At 64.0% G+C, this 15,881-nt stretch overlaps 1 protein-coding gene across 1 annotated transcript in view; it reads left to right on the top strand.

Annotated features, from left to right (window-relative positions):
- The window catches only part of TSNARE1 (t-SNARE domain containing 1), a 131,599-nt gene that overhangs the window by 55,806 nt on the left and 59,912 nt on the right, over positions 1-15,881 (top strand). Inside the window, 1 exon segment of the mRNA XM_036830978.1 lies at positions 5,003-5,161. Within this exon segment, the coding sequence (XP_036686873.1) occupies positions 5,003-5,161 (159 nt within the window).

Consider the following 15,881-nt stretch of genomic DNA (forward strand, 5'->3'; position numbering starts at 1 on the left):
ACACCTGGGGGAGAGCCAGCCTGCGGTGGGATGGACAGAGCATTTGTGCCGAGTCCGTAAATGGGAGACTCTGGCAGCAGAAGGGTTGTGCTGTGGCCAGCAAGGCCCCGGTGACATCTTGGACACACGCTGAGCCCAAAGAGGATAGAGGTCAGAACCGGACCAAACCAATGGGCAGAGTTAGAAGCCCCTACCCTTGGTAGGGGACAGCGTAATGAGTAGGAGGCTGGAATGTTCGTATCTTGACCCGGAAGTCTTTCTTTTGTTACAATTCACAGACCCATCTACACTTGTGATTTGTTCATTCAACTACTGATGTCCTATTTCAGTAGAGTTTTTCTTAAAGAGGAAGAGAGTGGTCAACAGTGCTTCTGACGGAAGTTATGAAAGATTAGATTATTTCCAGGAGTTTTGCAAGCTGTAGTTGATGAGATGACGTACTGCAGGGTTCAGCCCGGGGATGTTGCCGCACTGATGCCCCGGACTTCGGGGCCGCCATCTGCAGACGGGTGGTCCTGGGCCTGGCAGGAGCAGGGGTGCCGCTGCCTGCCGGCTCTCCTCCGAGCCGCGTGCTGGCTGTGGCTGTGAGCAGGAGCAGCTTGGCTTCTCTGGAGTCGCCTTCTTGGCTGTGGTTGGCTGCAGCCTCAGCTGGGTCCTGGGTCAGTCTCCTACCCAGGCCTAGGCAGTGGGCAGCCCCCAGGTGCTTCTGGGCCTGCCTCTGTCCCAAGGCAGGGCCGTGCCTGTCCAGCGCTGGGAACACTCTGAAGTCTGCATCGCCGTCGCCAGCTCGGCGTGGGTTCACCAGAGCCCCGTGCTCCCGGCAGCAGCAGTAAAGACCGCCTCACCTTCGCGTCTGCTGGGAAGTACCCTAGTCGTGCGTCCCCGCCAGGCGCAGGGCGGGTTGGCCCTGCCCCTGGGCCCCAGCGCCTTTATTTAATATGGGGCCAGGGAAGGATTGCGACTGTCACGCCTGTTCTGTGTCCTGGGCTTCACTGAGCCTCCAGAGACTTCCGTCAGCTAACACACACACAGCCTTTTGCTATTTGGAGAAGTGGACGACCAGCCTCGGGCTACTACACAGAAGCTGTGTTTCCCAAGCGTGTGACCAGCTCTCGTTCTGACGCTTGCCCTCCCGCCGGGGTCACGGACTTCCCATGCAGAGCCCTGGGCCGGAGTTGGCGAGATGGTGGCCTGTTTCCCAGAGCCCCTGAGAGCCCTGGGTCGCTGCTCACTGGCCCTGGGTGGGGGGCCACGCTGAGCTCCCGCCACGCACCCTCCTGGCCTCCCTGAACCCCCATTGGGCTCCATCTCTTCTCACGGGAAACTGCTGGGCCCGCCCCCCAGCAGTCACGTTGGATTGTGGGCTTCTAATGGACGTGTCGGAACGGAACCCAAGCCCTGGGCCTTGGAACGAAGAGAAAGCCGCCTTTGTTGGCTGCCCCGCAAGCTGGAAAACCATCACACGGCTATCCCCTGCGCTGCCTCCCCAGCGCCCGCCCTGCCAGCAAATCCTCATCCTGGCTTCAGAGCTCAAGATCCAAATTGAGGCTTTGTGAGGAGAATAAAGGGTGCTTTCTGGTCCTTCCAGGAGGGGGGCTGTGGCGGGATCAGCCGTCTCCCTCCCTGGTCCCTCGTCCTGAGCCGCTTGGGGAGGGCGGCCGGTACCTGTGGAGGCCAGGCGCGGTACCCACGCCTGCAAGGAGGCTGGCACCCTTTGCTTCGGCTTCCTGGAGCTCCCACGGAAACCCAGACTCCAGGAGGCTTCACGCGACACCCGTGGTGTCACTTCTGCACCGTAGCGTCTGACTCGCTTTCAGCTGGTCCCTGGTGCTCACTGCAGGCTGCGCCCCGGTGCTCCTGCCCACCCCCTGCTGGTCAGGCTGTGCTTTACAGCAGAGCTGCAGTGGGCGTGCCCGCGTCTCGGGCCCTGGGTGCGTGGGCCGGGGCTCTTCCCACGGGGGCTATTAGGTTTGCCAGGGAGGCCTTTAGAAGCCCCTGTCCAGGCGGTGCCCCGGGCCAATGGAATCAGGTGGGTGGGGGGCGGGCGTCAGTGCAGCTCAGGGCTGGGTGCCCTGTTCTGGAGCGGCCGCTGCTGGGAGGGGTGCACCGTTGGGGTCCCCCGCAGGCACGCGTGTCCTGTGCCCTGTAACTCACTTGCCCGGGGCTGGGCGGCCCTGCATGGCTCCCGACCTGGGCTTTCCATTGGCGTCTCGTTTTCATGTGTGCTCGCCTTCATCCCAGTTGCTCCTTTATGCGACTCTGGGACATGGGTGGTATCAGCCCCGTCTTAGGGAAGCGAAGGCTGAGGTTGGAGAAGTTCAGGGACTCGGCAGGATCACACAGCTAGTAAGCGGCAGAGCCAAGCTTTCTCGGTCCCCTCCCCGCCTTGGGCTGAGGGCGTGGGATCAGCGAGGGGGACCAGGTGCCGCGCCTCCTGCTGGGAGTGAGGGGTGTGCCGGGCAGCACGGGGAAGGGACGGGACGGGGGTGCAGACAGCACAGCTGCTGTGGGGTGAGCACAGGCCCCAGGCCTTGGGCGCGGTCACTCTTCCCGTTCTATGGAGGAGAACGCTGAGGCCCTGAGAGTGTGCCGCTGGCCCGACGGTGCCGGTGCTGGGCCGGAACCTGACTTGGCTTAGCAGCCTAGGCGGGGCCTGGGAGGCGCAGAAGGAGAGGCGGTGGCGGCCGCGCGGCCTGGCGCGGGGCCAGCCCCCATCCCGCTCCTGCCCGCCTGGCGCTGCTCACTTCCTCCCGCCCACACCGGGAAGGGGAGGTGGTGATTGCCGCCTTGGATGAGGAGCGCCCGTCAGCAGATTTTTTAGATCTTTTATTTTGTATTCATGTATCCACGTATTTATTTATTTAAAGGCCTCTGCTGACTCCGGGGACGAGGTGCTGCGTGTATCGGTGTGGTCTGTGGGGAGAGTGCCAGCTTTGCGAGCAGGACGGGGTGCGTGCGGACACGTCACCCTGTAACCGAGGGGAGCGTGCCACCCCGTGGGGCCGCGAGCAGAGGAAAGGGCGGCATCCGGTGTGTCCCCTTTCCTAGCGCAGTCACACATGTGGCTTTCCAGCGCCTCGCGCCCGCCTGTACTGGCGTTTGTCCAAATGCCCCAAGGTTCTTGTTTGTGCCGTTTGCTGCTTTTGGTGCCCAAATGAGTAGGTGTGTGCAGTGTCCATCCGCTCCACTCCACCGCAGGCCAGGCCTGCCACGGCCATCGTGGGCCCGAAAGTGCAGGAAAGAATGTGGACACTAGACTGTGTTCTCCTCCTGTTGACCCGAGGGGCCTCCTGCAGGCGGTGTGGCAGGGCCCGCAGGGAGCAGGGTCTGCTGGGAGGACAGGCACGGAGACCGTCCTGTGGAGCCGAGTGGACCCCTGGACCGCCCCCCCAACACACACACCCAGAGTCACTTCTCTGGCATCAGTGTGGCCAGGACTCTGCCGTGTGACCCTGAGCTGCACAGGGCATGGGAAGGTGGTCTTCATTGCAGGCAGACATCAGGGGCCTATAACAAAGGGGAAGCAGAAAATAGGCAAGTGGCAGCCTCTGCAGCCTCCTTCCAAGGTGACCGATGCCAAGTGTCCTGGGGACGTGGTGCCAGCAGAGGGCCGTTCCGTGGGCGACGGCAGTCCTGTGTTTCAGCCCCGTCCCCGCTGCCCAGACACCTGTACGAGGGGCTCAAGAAGAGCGGCAGCCGTCCCCTGTCTGTGCACCCAGCACTGACCTCTGCCTCCAGGACAGTGTGTCCCCGGGCCGGGAGGAGGGCGTGTGGTCAGCATTGTGCCGGCACCGTCCTCTCTCCTGGTCTGTGGTTCTCGCCCTGGAGCTCCCTGTGCCGGGTGGGAGCCCGGAGCCCTGCTCCAGGTCCTGGCTCTTCTGGGTTCCTTGGCCTCTTGGCCTCTCGTCCTCTGCGGCCTCACCTGTAAAGTGGGCTCCTGGCTGCTCCCTGCAAGGATGTTGGGAGCGTTGGAGACAGCGGCTCCAAGGAGCTTCGACACATGTGGGAGGTGAGGGGCGCTGGTGGGCAGGCTGCCCTCCCGGGGCTCTGCCCGTCCTCTGTGCCTTCTCCTCTTGCCCTGGTCATCACGACAGGCCTGGGGGAGCAGGGCTGGGGGGAGTGCGTGTGCCGTTATCTGTCTTCCTAGGGGGGTGCCGTGGGGTGCAGGTCAGTAGTCTTTGTTGCTGAACGTTTGCAGGTAAATTGGAAGCATTGCACGGCTCTGGGGGGAGGGGCATCCCCGGCTCCTGCTGTCATCTCTGCAGGGGCTGAGTAGGCGCGGCCCCCCACTGGCACCCCACTCCCCACTCGGGACCCGCACCTCAGGGGTGGATGTCAGCTCACTTGCACCCAGGTTGTCCCATCAGGGAACAGAGTTCATTAAAGGGAGAAGCTACTAGTTTATTGAATTAGAAAATTTGGTGAATTAAAGAAATCAGTAAAGGATAAGACAACTTGAAAACCCCCCTCAGGCTTTCCTTCCCTGTGATCTGGTCCCAGCTGGGGCAGGTCTGTGCCCTACCGGGTGACGTCCATGCTTTGGTTTCCACGGCCCCTGTCCGGCAGCTGCACTTGGTCTGTAACCAGCTCTGGGATGGGCTTTCGGGGGGGCCACAGCTCCCAGACAAAAAGCTGGGGTTTGTGTGCACGCAGGGACATTTTCTGGGGGCTCACGAAGAGACCTGTGACCCCTCAAGAGCTGGGAACGTGGCGGCTGTGCTCTGCAGGGTCTTCTGTGTGGCCCTTGCTCTGGGGGGCTGTGGGATCCTGCCGAGTGCTCCCTGCAGCCAGGCCAGGGACGGCCACAGGGCCCGGTGTCTGCCCCCCATCTATGGCAGCCCCAGCACCCGGGACCCTGTGGGGATGTCCCTCGAGTGACAGGGTGGAGCCTGCCCCCCGCCCCTTCAGGGCTGCAGGCTGGGCGCTCCTGGGTGCCTGCCGAGAGCTCGGCCTGGTGGCAGCGGGCTGTGCGTGCGGGTAACCTTGGTCTGTGTCTCGGCAGAGTCCCCAGGCCCCATTTGCCGAGCTGTCCGAGGACGAGAAGATCTTTAACGGGGGCGACGGCGTGTGGCAGGCCCAGGGGCAGGCGCTGCTTCCGGAGATCACCGAGGAGGACCTGGAGGCCATCCGGCTGCGCGAGGAGGCCATCCTGCAGATCGAGGTGCGGGCTGGCGTGAGCACGCGTGCGTGTGTGTGCCCACGGGTGTCCCCGGCTCCCGGCCGTGGCAGCTCTCGGCGCTCCAGCAGTGGAGGCTGGGCCGGCCCTGCGCTGGTGCCACTGCCCTGTGACCAGCAGACTGAGGCCCGCCCCCTGCCTGAGCCCAGAGGGGCTGGACCTGGGCTCCCAGGGCATTGCCTGAGCTTGGCCACCTGGGCCGCCCGGTGGAGAGAGGGAGTCCAGGGAACCCAACAGAGTCTCACCCTGTGTCTCATCGCCACCCCCCCCCATGTTTTCCTAGTGGGCTCAGCCCTCTGGCCTGGAGCCCAGGGCCTGTGCCCGGGTGGCAAGTACCAGTCTCCATGGCTGCTTCCTTCACTGCATGCTTAGGTTTCCAGGAAGCCATTTCACTCTGATGAGGCCATTCAGTGCCCAGAGCAGTTAGTTCCAGTGGATAGTTTTTGAGTGGTTGAGTGAACTGCCCAGAGAACTGACCCTGTAATTTGGGGCGGCTGCCAGCAGGTGGCAGTGGTGGTGTCAGGGTCCAACCATGGGATGTGGGGGGCTGCTAGTTCTTTGTTCTTCTCAAGTTTGCACGTGTGTAATACGTGCTGCCAGATGTTTTGCTGGCCACGGATGACCTGTGACAACTGCCAGAGGTGTGCAGTTCCCTGAGATGGGCCTGTGGGAGCAGGTGCCTGAGTGGGTGTGCCAGTATGTGGGTGGATGTGCGGGTGCAGGGGCAGGTGTGCCAGTGAGTGTGTGAGGGGGCCTCCTGATGTGGGAAGTGCATGTAGAATGTAGCCGTTGGGCCGCCTGTTTCTCTTGGTGGTGGGGCCTGAGCCTCCGAGTGTGTGTTCCCTCCTCCCTCTGGGCCTCGGTTTTGCCTGCCGGTGGAGGAGTTGGGGGGCCTGCCTGCCCCGAAGCTTTCAGGAGCTGGGTTTCTGGAACAAAGTTTCCCTAAAAGCAGCTTCTTTTAGAAAAACAGACTTGGGCAAGTTGGTAAACTGAGTCACTGGCCCAGGCTCTGTCACCATGTCTGCAACGAGCGGGTCCTACACTCTTGAAGGAGGTGGACGCCCCCCTGGGAGGCGGGGTTCGACCCCCTTCCTTCTGCCCACCTCCGCACTTGGGCCTGGTGGAGGAATGCTTGTTCCTTCAGCCCCCGTCAGAGGACCTGCCTCAGCGGACCGCCTCCCCCCGCCAGACCTCGCTGCCCAGAGAGGAAGGCGGCCACACGGGGGCCGTGTCTCGGAAGGCAAGCCTCTCCCTCTTGCGGAGATGGTCCAGAAAGGACCAGACACACAGAGATGTTTTTATCCCGCTGTCGGCACAGTGAGACCTGCTTTCCCAGAGAAGCTGAGAACCAATCAGGAGCCATCGCCCTGACAACTCCGGGTGCCGGCAGGCCTGGGCGGAGAGGGACCCGCTTCTTCCTGCGGCTCGAGAGCTGAAGCCCTCTTAGGGAGAGCCCCCGACAGCCCCTCGGGCACACCCGGGGTTCTGGACCGCCTGTGTGAGGTGGGATGAAGCGGCTGCTTAGGACGGACTTGGCCTTGGCCTGGCACATAGGGAGCAGAGGTGCAGGCTGCCCAGCAGGGCCCAGGGCCTGAGGACGTGGGTGGGGTGAAGGCCGCGCCCCAGGAAATGCTGGGAGCTCCTGAGCAGGTGGGCGCTCCGCTCTGAGGGCAAAGCCCCAGGAGGTCGTGGGGTTTGCTCAGGGGGTCAGCCAGCGCTTTGGACAGCCTCTCGTGGCCGCCAGGTTGAGGTGGGGGCCAGATGCACAGCTCTGTGGCCACGCGGAGGCCCCCAGGGTGGGGTTCAGGGGAGCAGAGGCCCAGGTACCGCCAGCCCCTCCTCGTGTGAGTGGTGAGTACAGGCAGGGGGTGGGCTTTACTGGGGGCGAGGGGGCCCCATGTGGAGGCCACTGCTGTCATTTAGCCAAGGTGGAGGCGCACGGGCTGGTGGGAGGGGAGTGGGGCTCTGGGCCGACTAGGACCTCGGTTAATGCGGGGCCGGCCTGAATTCAGTGTCTTGTCTGTGGCCCTCAGAGCCAGGCTGGAGCTTCCTGGGCGGCCGTGGGTGGGACCTGAGGCCAGCCTCACTGATTTGCCTGTTTCCTCATCTGCAGCGTGGGGTGATGTGGGTACGAAGCAGGTGCCGGCCGGAGGGTGATGGCGTGGGACGGGGAGTCAGCATCACTGGTCTTGGGCACCACACCTCCCTGCCTCCCTCCCTCGCTCCCTGCATCCCTCCCTCCCTGCATCCCTCCCTGCCTGCCTCCCTCCCTCCCTGCATCCCTCCCTCCCTGCATCCCTCCCTCCCTGCATCCTTCCCTGCCTGCCTCCCTCCCTCCTCCCTCCCTGCATCCTTCCCTCCCTCCCTCCCTCCCTCCCTGCATCCCTCCCTTCCTCCCTCCCTTCCTCCCTCCCTTCCTCCCTCCCTTCCTCCCTCCCTGCATCCTTCCCTCCCTCCCTTCCTCCCTCCCTGCATCCCTCCCTCCCTCCCTGCATCCTTCCCTCCCTCCCTGCCTCCCTCCCTCCCTCCCTCCCTGCATCCCTCCCTGCATCCCTCCCTGCATCCCTCCCTCCCTCCCTCGCTCCTTCCCTCCCTCCCTCCCTCCCTCCTTCCTTCCCCCACTTCGGGGTCTTTGGAAGTGGGAAAGACAAATACAAATTGTCATTAGCCTTTAAAAAGCCCTCCCCCAGGTTTGCAGCTGTCCTGGTGACAGCACACCTCTGACAGGACTTGTCGGGAAGGTGCTGAGACTCCCAGCCAGGAGTCTCGGCAGCAGAGACTGGTCTGAGTGCAGGTGGGCGGCCCCCGGCCCCCTCCAGGGATGGCCAGAACCCCACTGCTTAGGTTTCTTGGGGTTGATTTGTCCAGATCTGCAGGGCCTTTCGGGGGCTGGGCTGTGGTGAGTGGGCCAGTGCTCTGGGAAGGTGACTGTGGGAACAGCCTCGGGAAACACACGTGGCATTTCTCACCTTGGCAGGCTGCAGACTGGTTCTGTGTGGAAACTTCTTACTGCAACCCCCCCCCACTGCCCCTCACATTCCAAGGGGGCTTTTGGACTTGCATGGGTTTATGCATTCACAGTGTTACTGGAGTGAGACTTTTGGTCCCAGGGAGCCCCTTTGAGGCCCTGTTCTGCCTTCAAGGACTTACCTATTAGGTGGGGGGTAGGGGGTGTGGACAGATGGGGAAACTGAGGCCCAAAAGGTGGAATTAAAGTCACGACAACAGGTTAATCACATCCGATTCCTTCATAGTCTTCTCTTTTCTGCTTCTGGTCCATGATGGGCATTTTCGGGGCGGCTGCTGGGCACCAGGCAGCCTGGCACTGAGGGTGTAGAGCTGATGGGTCCACTCAGTGTCTCTGTGCCTTCTCTCCTCCCCCTCCCCGAATCACCTTATGGGACAAAATAAAGTGCCAGCCTGGTGTGCCTTTTCCTGGCTTTAGACCCAAGTCTCCACTAACTGGCTGGGTGACCTTGGGCCTGCCTCTAGCCTCGGTCATTTCATCTGTGAAATGGGTGGGTCAGGGGGTAGCCTCCCTCTCAGGGCCCTGCCATTTCAAATGGCCCATGGAGGGCTGTCAGGGGCTGACCGGCACCTTGGCTTGCTGGCCAGGGATCAGGTGGTGAGTGGGCAAGGGACTGAGGGCTGCCAGGGCCTCCTGCAGTGATTCTGGGCCCTTCCCTGGTTCAGTGGCCCCTGGACCTGCCCAGTTAGGTTTCGAGTGAGGGCATCCTGCCCTGAGGGCGCCGTAAAGACCTCCACCCACCTCCTCGGGCAACCCGTCCTCTGGCAGCACAGAACGTCCTTTAAGACCCTTTGGGGGCTCCCCATTTGTGGGCCCGATGAGATGGCCCCCACTGCCCTCTTCCCTGTTACCCCGCAGACACCCCCCACCCCACCCCTGGGCTCCCGTGATGCCCTCACCTGCTGCTGCTGTGGCGCCTGCCGCCCGGAAGCCCCTCCCCAGGTCCCCTCCCCTGCTCTGCCCTCTGCCTGGAGCTTTAGAGGCGGCCCTGGCAATGGAGAGCTGTGTGCCGGTGTTCCAGTAGCTGGCTCCCTGCCCCAGGGACGGCTGTGCTTGGCCTGCAGGCTCCCAGAGTGCAGGAGACCCCTCTGGACAGCCCCTTCCGGCCAGAGGAGCAGGGGGCACCTCGTGGCTCCAGAGGGCAGAGGGGCTGATCACGAAGGGGAGCCGCGCCAGCCCAGGGCACACGTGTCCCTGGCACGTGCTCCCGTGGAGCCAGGATGTCGGTACCCACTTCCCGACAGGCACGCCACATGGCTGGGACCCAGGTGGTCTGAGCCCTGGCCGCACCCAGGCGAGGCGCATCAGGAGGGCCGTGCCAGGCCGAGGGGAGCTCCGAGCATACAGGAGCCTGGTCTGCGGGGCGGGTCCCTCCGACGGGAGGGCACCTGCGGCACCGTCCACCCTCTGCCAACCCTTGGCTCCCCTCTCGGGCTCCTTCCCCCCGCCCTGTTTTGGAGGTGGCTGGTCTCTGGCTTCCCAGCTGAGGGCACCTCCCTGACACTGGTCCCAGGTGGGTCAGGCCTCAGGGGCCCCAAACCTCCCAGGACCCCGAGGGTCGGGGAGGGGTGCTGCTGGGGCGGAGGTGGCGGCTCGCAGCCTCCTGGCCAGTGGCCCTGCCTGGAGCAGAGAGGAGAGGGAACGTCCGTCTCGTTATGGAGCGTGAGCTGTAAGTGGGTTCAGGCAGCGGCGCGAGGCTGGGCGTGGGCAGGCAGCGGCGGGATCGGGGGGCGTCAGGAGGCGTCTGGGCTCCCGGTGAAGTAGTGTCCAGGAGCTGCTGCCCCTCCCCGCTGTCGGCCAGCGGCAGCTCTGTCCCCAGGCCTGTCCTCTGCTCCTCGACGGCCTGTCTGTCCACCCGCAGCTGTGCCAGAGCCTGCCTCCTCCAGGGCCTCGGCCCTCCCTCCTCTGGAGTCTGGCCTGCAGGGCTGGGTGCCCACTGCCCATTCTCAGTGGCCGTGTACCCTCCATTGCGTGCCTTCTGTAACTGAGCGTGTGGGGCCCCGAGAGAAGGGCTGGGGTCCCTTCAGACACACGGCAAGGCTGTGGCCAGCCTGGGGAGAGCCAGCTCTCTCAGCTGGCCCCGCCTCGCGTCCCTTCCAGCCTCAGTCCCCTCTCTGAGCCTGTTTCTTAGTCCTGTGGGGCAATCAGAAATGGGAGACTCTCAGATACTGGGCTGCGGGGTGCTTGGCAGGCTGGAAGGTGGGGCATCCCTGGGTGCCGCGGGGGTGACCCCTGGGGCTGCAGGCTGAGCTGCGGGCTGGGAGGCAGGGTGAGGCCTCTCCCGAGGGGCAGGAGGGGTGCCTGCAGGTCCCCACCACACTCCCTCAGGTGCCCAGCCCTCCGCCGGGGCCCCTTTCCCGGGAGACCGTCCTCCCAGCGGGCGGAGGCAAGGCCTCCAGAGCTTCCTCTTCTGGAGACAAGGCCGCCCTGAGAGCCCACGGTCTCCCTCTGGCCAGTGGCTTGCCCGCTGTCCCTACAGCTGCGGCCGGCGGTCTTCGTGGACCCTCAGGGCCCTCCCTGCTGCCCAAGTGCTAACGGGTGACCCCTGCTTTGTCCCTGCACGGCTGCCCCTCGCCTCTGCCAGGCGTGCCTCCACACCCCCGTGCTCCTGCTGCCCCCTGGACAGCTCTGGGCCCACGTCCTCCCAGGTCCTCTGCGGGGCGGCCCTCTCCAGCCCGGGGGCAGTTTGGTCCCACCTCCCAGACCTGGGCTCCTCGTTGCCCCCGAAGTGGGCTGCCCTGTCCCTCCTCCCTGAGTGGGGCTGAGGTCACAGTGCCAGGACCGGGCCGGTGTGTCCCTCCAGCCCCACCCCCGTCCCGAGCCTGGACCCTTGTTCCTCCAGACACTCCAGCAACTTGTTTCCTTTTATTTTCAGGTTTTGACTCAGATGTTCCCCATCTAAAATTTCAGTTGTCCTCTGCATTTTCTAACATACCACTTAATTACTTATCTCGTTATTATTTCTCTTCTTCCAGGAGAACGTAAGCCCCATGGAGGCAGGGATTTTCGTCTGTTTTAGCCCTGGCGCCCCAGAGGGTGCACGACACTGTCTCAGCACTCAGTGACTCTCTCTGGAGCAATCAAGGGGATGGGGGATGGAGGGGTGGGTAGATAGATGGATGGTAGGGGGATGGGTGGGTGATGGGTGGGTAGATGGACAGGGTTGAGTGGATGGCAGGTGAATGGCTGAGAAGTTTTACGTGTTGGGACTCCGCAGAAGATTTGTGTTGTAATAAAAGGGCTCTGCTGCCTTTATTTATATGCACCCTCCATCAGCCCCCACGAAAGCCCTGTGAGCGTGAGCGCCGCGGCGCCCCAGTTTTACCAGCGATGAGGCGGCGCCTCGGAGGAGTCGTGTCACTTGGCCGGGCCGCACAGCTTGCGCGGGGCCGTCCCGACTGCCATGCTCTGACGCCTCTTCCCAGACGAGGAGGAGGCAGCAGGGCACTGAGGTTGCCCCACGAGGGGATGGCGGAGCCCGGGAGCCAGCCCACGAGGCCCAGCTCCGCCTGCCCATGGCCGGTCACTTAACTCTGCTTGAGGTGGGCTCTTCCTGTCTGGAGGGCAGGGCAGTGCCTGGTCTCCCCAGGGGGTTGGGAGGAGGTCGAATGAGACGGGCACGTGCCCCCAGCCACTGCCAGCATGTAACGGGCTTGCCAGGCACTGGTCTGGCCGAGTCACCTGTTGGCTCCCGGCCAGCTCTGCCCGCCGTCCTATGCTGCCATGTCTTCACCGGCTCCTTGTGCCAAGCCCGGCTCACCTGATCTCACCTGTGAGGCCTGGTGCTCCCTGCTCCCCTCCTGAGCTGCTGTGTCACCTGACCCAGGTGCAGAGCTCTGTGCTCACCAGCTGCTCTGTTGCCATGGCTACCTGGCAGGCCGAGGAGGGAGGAGGCTGGGGTGAAGAGGGGCCAGGAGGGGCCTCCAGGCTGAGCAGAGCCTGTGGGGCCTCAGCCACCCTACAAGTAGCTGACGTTGTGCGGCCAGAGTGCAGGGGGCTGGTTGATCTGGCCAATATCTAGCTATAAATATGTGAATAAATCGATAAATAAAGTTTGGCTATTCCACTGACTGGGACTGTTGTCTCTGTAGGTGGATGGTTGCCAAGATCCTAATTACGAGAAGAGATTGCATGATAGAGAAAAATGCAGTGGCATTTTCTTTCTTTTTGCTCTTAAAAGTGGAGGGCACGCGCACACGCACACGCACACACACACACCCCCCCCCCCGAGGTTTTATTATGTCCTGTGCAAGGTTGTTATTCCTCAGCGCCAGTGAAAGAAAAGAGAAGATTCCGTGAGAGCTTTTAATGAGTTCTAGTTTTAGAAGCAATCAGGAAAATAATTGCCTGACTTAAACATTTACTAAGTTAAGGGGTTTTACAGTCTCCCGCTCGCTCGTGCCCACGCCTGGGCACACGGCTCCCAGTGCCTGCCGCCCTCGTGCATCGCGGCTGGGGCTGCTCGCCGTCCCCGGGGGCTCCATCCCCTGGGGGGCTTCTGGGCTCCCAGCATGGTCCCCGTGACCAGCCTGGCTTTGAGCTCACACCCCGGGGACTGAGTCCTGGACTTCTGCCTGGAGCTCGGCTCCTACCCCAGCTCCTGGTGGGGCCCACATCTCTGGCACATGCCCCTCATTTGCCCTTGGCGTCCTCCATCGGGAGCCGAGGCCTGCTCAGGTGCCCAGCACGGTGACCGGAGGGACCGCCGTTCGTGCCGGTCGCCTGTGCCCGGACACTGCCGCTCTGTGTGCTGCCCCCTCCCCTGGGCCCCCCCCTCTCCTGGCCCATCATCAGGTCCACCCGCAACAAGCATGTCCCAGCATCCGTGAGTGACCCTGGACGAGGGGGAGGCGCTAGCCCACAAACTCCTCCGCCGGCCAAAGGCCTGGGACTGGGGGTGGGGACCGCAGCCCCTGGGCAGCCAGGGTCACACCTGCTCCCGCTACTAGGAAAGTGCGTGTGGGGCTCCCTGCCCCAGACCTTCCGGGGGGCTGGAGGCTGTGCGCCCACAGGCTCGTCTGGCTGGGAGCTGGGATCCTGGGGTCCCCGTGCTCTGAGCAGCCCCTCGGAGCCCGTCTGGTCCGTTCTCTGCGATCACATAGGAGGCTGCTGCCCGGGAGGCCAGGCGGGGTCTGTGGCCCCAGGCTCGCCTGCCACCCTCTCCCCGTAGTCTGTCCGGCTCTGCGCGGGGGGCGCACCCTGCTGACCCCCTCACGGTGGCCCGAGGTCAGGGGTCAGCCTGGTGCTGGGGCAGTGTCCCCTGCTCCCATCCTCACTCCCTTGGCCACCAGGCTGGTGGAGACCCGCTGGAGCAAGGGGGCCCTGGGACACCCTCACTCGCCTTATCCCCCCGACGCGGCTTCCTTCTTTTTTGAGTGGGTCTTTATTCAAAAGGATTGTTCCAGGGAGTGGGGGGCTCTTGAGCGAGGAGAACGCTGTGATGTAAGACGTGCAAACACCTGGGAGTCGGGACAGGCTTCTCGTCTGCAAGGGAGTGCGCCGAGCTGGAGGGGCTGGGCTGGGGCATCTGCGGGGGCCCAGGCCGTGGAGAGGAGCTGGGTTCACACGTGGCCAGCACGCCTCCTGTCTCAGCGGGTCGCAGGATGAGTGGTTCGGCTCATCTTGTGTGAGGCAGAGAGGGAGTTAGGGGTCCGGGTCCAGCCTCATCCTGGGCGAGTCAGGTCTGAGTCACGTGGGGAAGGGTCTCCGCAGAAAGCCATTCCTGGAACACGGAGTGTTGCCAGGAGCCCAGCCTGAGCGTCTCTTCCAAGCGAGCGATTTATTCATCGCTGAACAACTCAGAGGGTCATGGGTCTGAGGGCGAAGCAGGGCCCCAGGACTATCTGCAGAGGACGTGGGGCTGGCGGGGCTCCTCAACGTCAGCAGAGAGGTGGCGACGGTCAGCGGTCGGAGCCTCAGGCATCTTAAAAAGAGGGAGGCTGGAAATGAAGGAGGGTGTCCGAGTCAAAGGTTACGTCGACTCCCCAGAGCCCAGTGAGTGGAGACGTCCCAGGAGGCAGCCATGACGATGAGTTTCTGGAGAATGAGACGCGGGTGCCCGTGGAGCGCCGTCGGGTGGGTCACCCGCGTGAGGCTCCGCCGCCTCGGTGCTGCCGGCCTGTGTGCCCGGTGCTCCGGGTGCATCTCAGCTCACGCCAGCGGACCGGGTCATTGCCGCTCCTGGCCGCCATCCTCGGCCACAGCCCCGACCGTGCTCGGCGGGCTCCTCGCTACAGAAACGTCACGTGGGGAGGAGACAAGGCCCTGGTGGAGACGGCAGTTTGTCGAGCTGGTCGGCAGCCACTGCGCCTGTGTGTTGGCAGCGGTTGGAGACTTGCCTTGGCTGCCGCATCTCCCTGGGGGCCTCTCCCGAAGCCCAGAACATGGGCCGGACTGGGCTTCCTCCCGGGCTGTCCCGGGTTCTCGGGGTCGGTGCTGCTCCAGACAAGGAACACCCGCGACAGTAGCCGTGTGTCCCGCCGAGGCCGGGCCATGGCGACGCACGGCTGCTCCTGCTCCAGGGGCGGTGGGCTTGCTCCCAGGCCCCCAGGAGGCACCGGGCTCGCGGGCCCCGCTCAGCCACCCCCTCCCTGTCCTCTCCTTTGCCGAGGCTCTCCCTGTGCCCACGGGGAGGGATCCAGCGCATGCACCTTAAGTCTGCCGGTGCCAGTGGCTGTGGCACCAGACGTCCCTGGGAGCGAGCCCGCCGCCCCTGGGTGCTGATCAGGTGTCCCGACTGCCGGGGCTGCCCCGCTCCCAGCGGTGACCCAGGGCCAGGGGGCCGGGCGGGTGTGAACGTGGGTGCCGATATTTCCCAGCTGCGTGTCCCGGGGCAAGTCCCTTAACCTCTGGTGACGATTTCCCCTGCTGTGAAGTGGGGGTACCAGCGGTGCCCTCACGCGGCATGGGAGGCTGTGTGCCCTAGAAAAGCTCCTCTGAGCCCCCGAGTCCAAGTGCACCCACGGTCAGGCTCAGGGCCCCCAGGCCAGCCTTGTGCGAGAGAGGCTCTGTCCACGGCCCACCGGGCAAGCTCAGCGGCCGAGGTCAAGGTTGGTGGTCTGGTGGCCTTGGGACGGGAACCTGGAAGTGTGAAGAGGTGGGTCTGTCTGCCTGAGGCCTGGCTGAGCCCGCGGCTGTCGCGTGTGACCTTGAGGTCTGGACCTTAGGGTGGCGCCTAAGCTTGGCCTCCCCACTAGTGGCCTCAGCCAGGGAGGGCCGTGGGGGCGCGGATCCCGGAAATGGGCCCAGGCCAAGGCCACTCGAGGCCCCACGCTCACCACCACCTTCCCGGCCGGGGGCCCCGTCCCAGCAGAGCCGCCGCCTCCGCCGTGTGTGAGCCAGTGGTGGAACTGCAGTCGATAGTACATGTTGGTTTAAGCTCAGGCTAATTGCTTCATCTCCCAGAGCGCTCCTGAAAAGGCAATGAGTCTCCTTGTAATATTTTGCAGTGGGGTGAAATGACCCTCGTGGAAGTCAATCCAGGCTCCGCATGAGCTGCAGGGTGGTGGGGGCAGGGGCAGGGTGGTGGGGGCAGGGGCGGGGTGTGAACCCTCGCCCCCCCCGCCATCTCACGGGCGTGAAGGAACCTTCCCTCTGGCTCTACCCTGGCCATGCGCCGGGCGCTGAGGGAGGAGGAGGTTTGCATTTGCCCAGTGGTAGGTGGGGGCACCTGGCTCC

The sequence above is a fragment of the Balaenoptera musculus genome, chromosome 17, assembly GCF_009873245.2.
Source record: "Balaenoptera musculus isolate JJ_BM4_2016_0621 chromosome 17, mBalMus1.pri.v3, whole genome shotgun sequence".
NCBI classification, from domain to species: domain Eukaryota; kingdom Metazoa; phylum Chordata; class Mammalia; order Artiodactyla; family Balaenopteridae; genus Balaenoptera; species Balaenoptera musculus.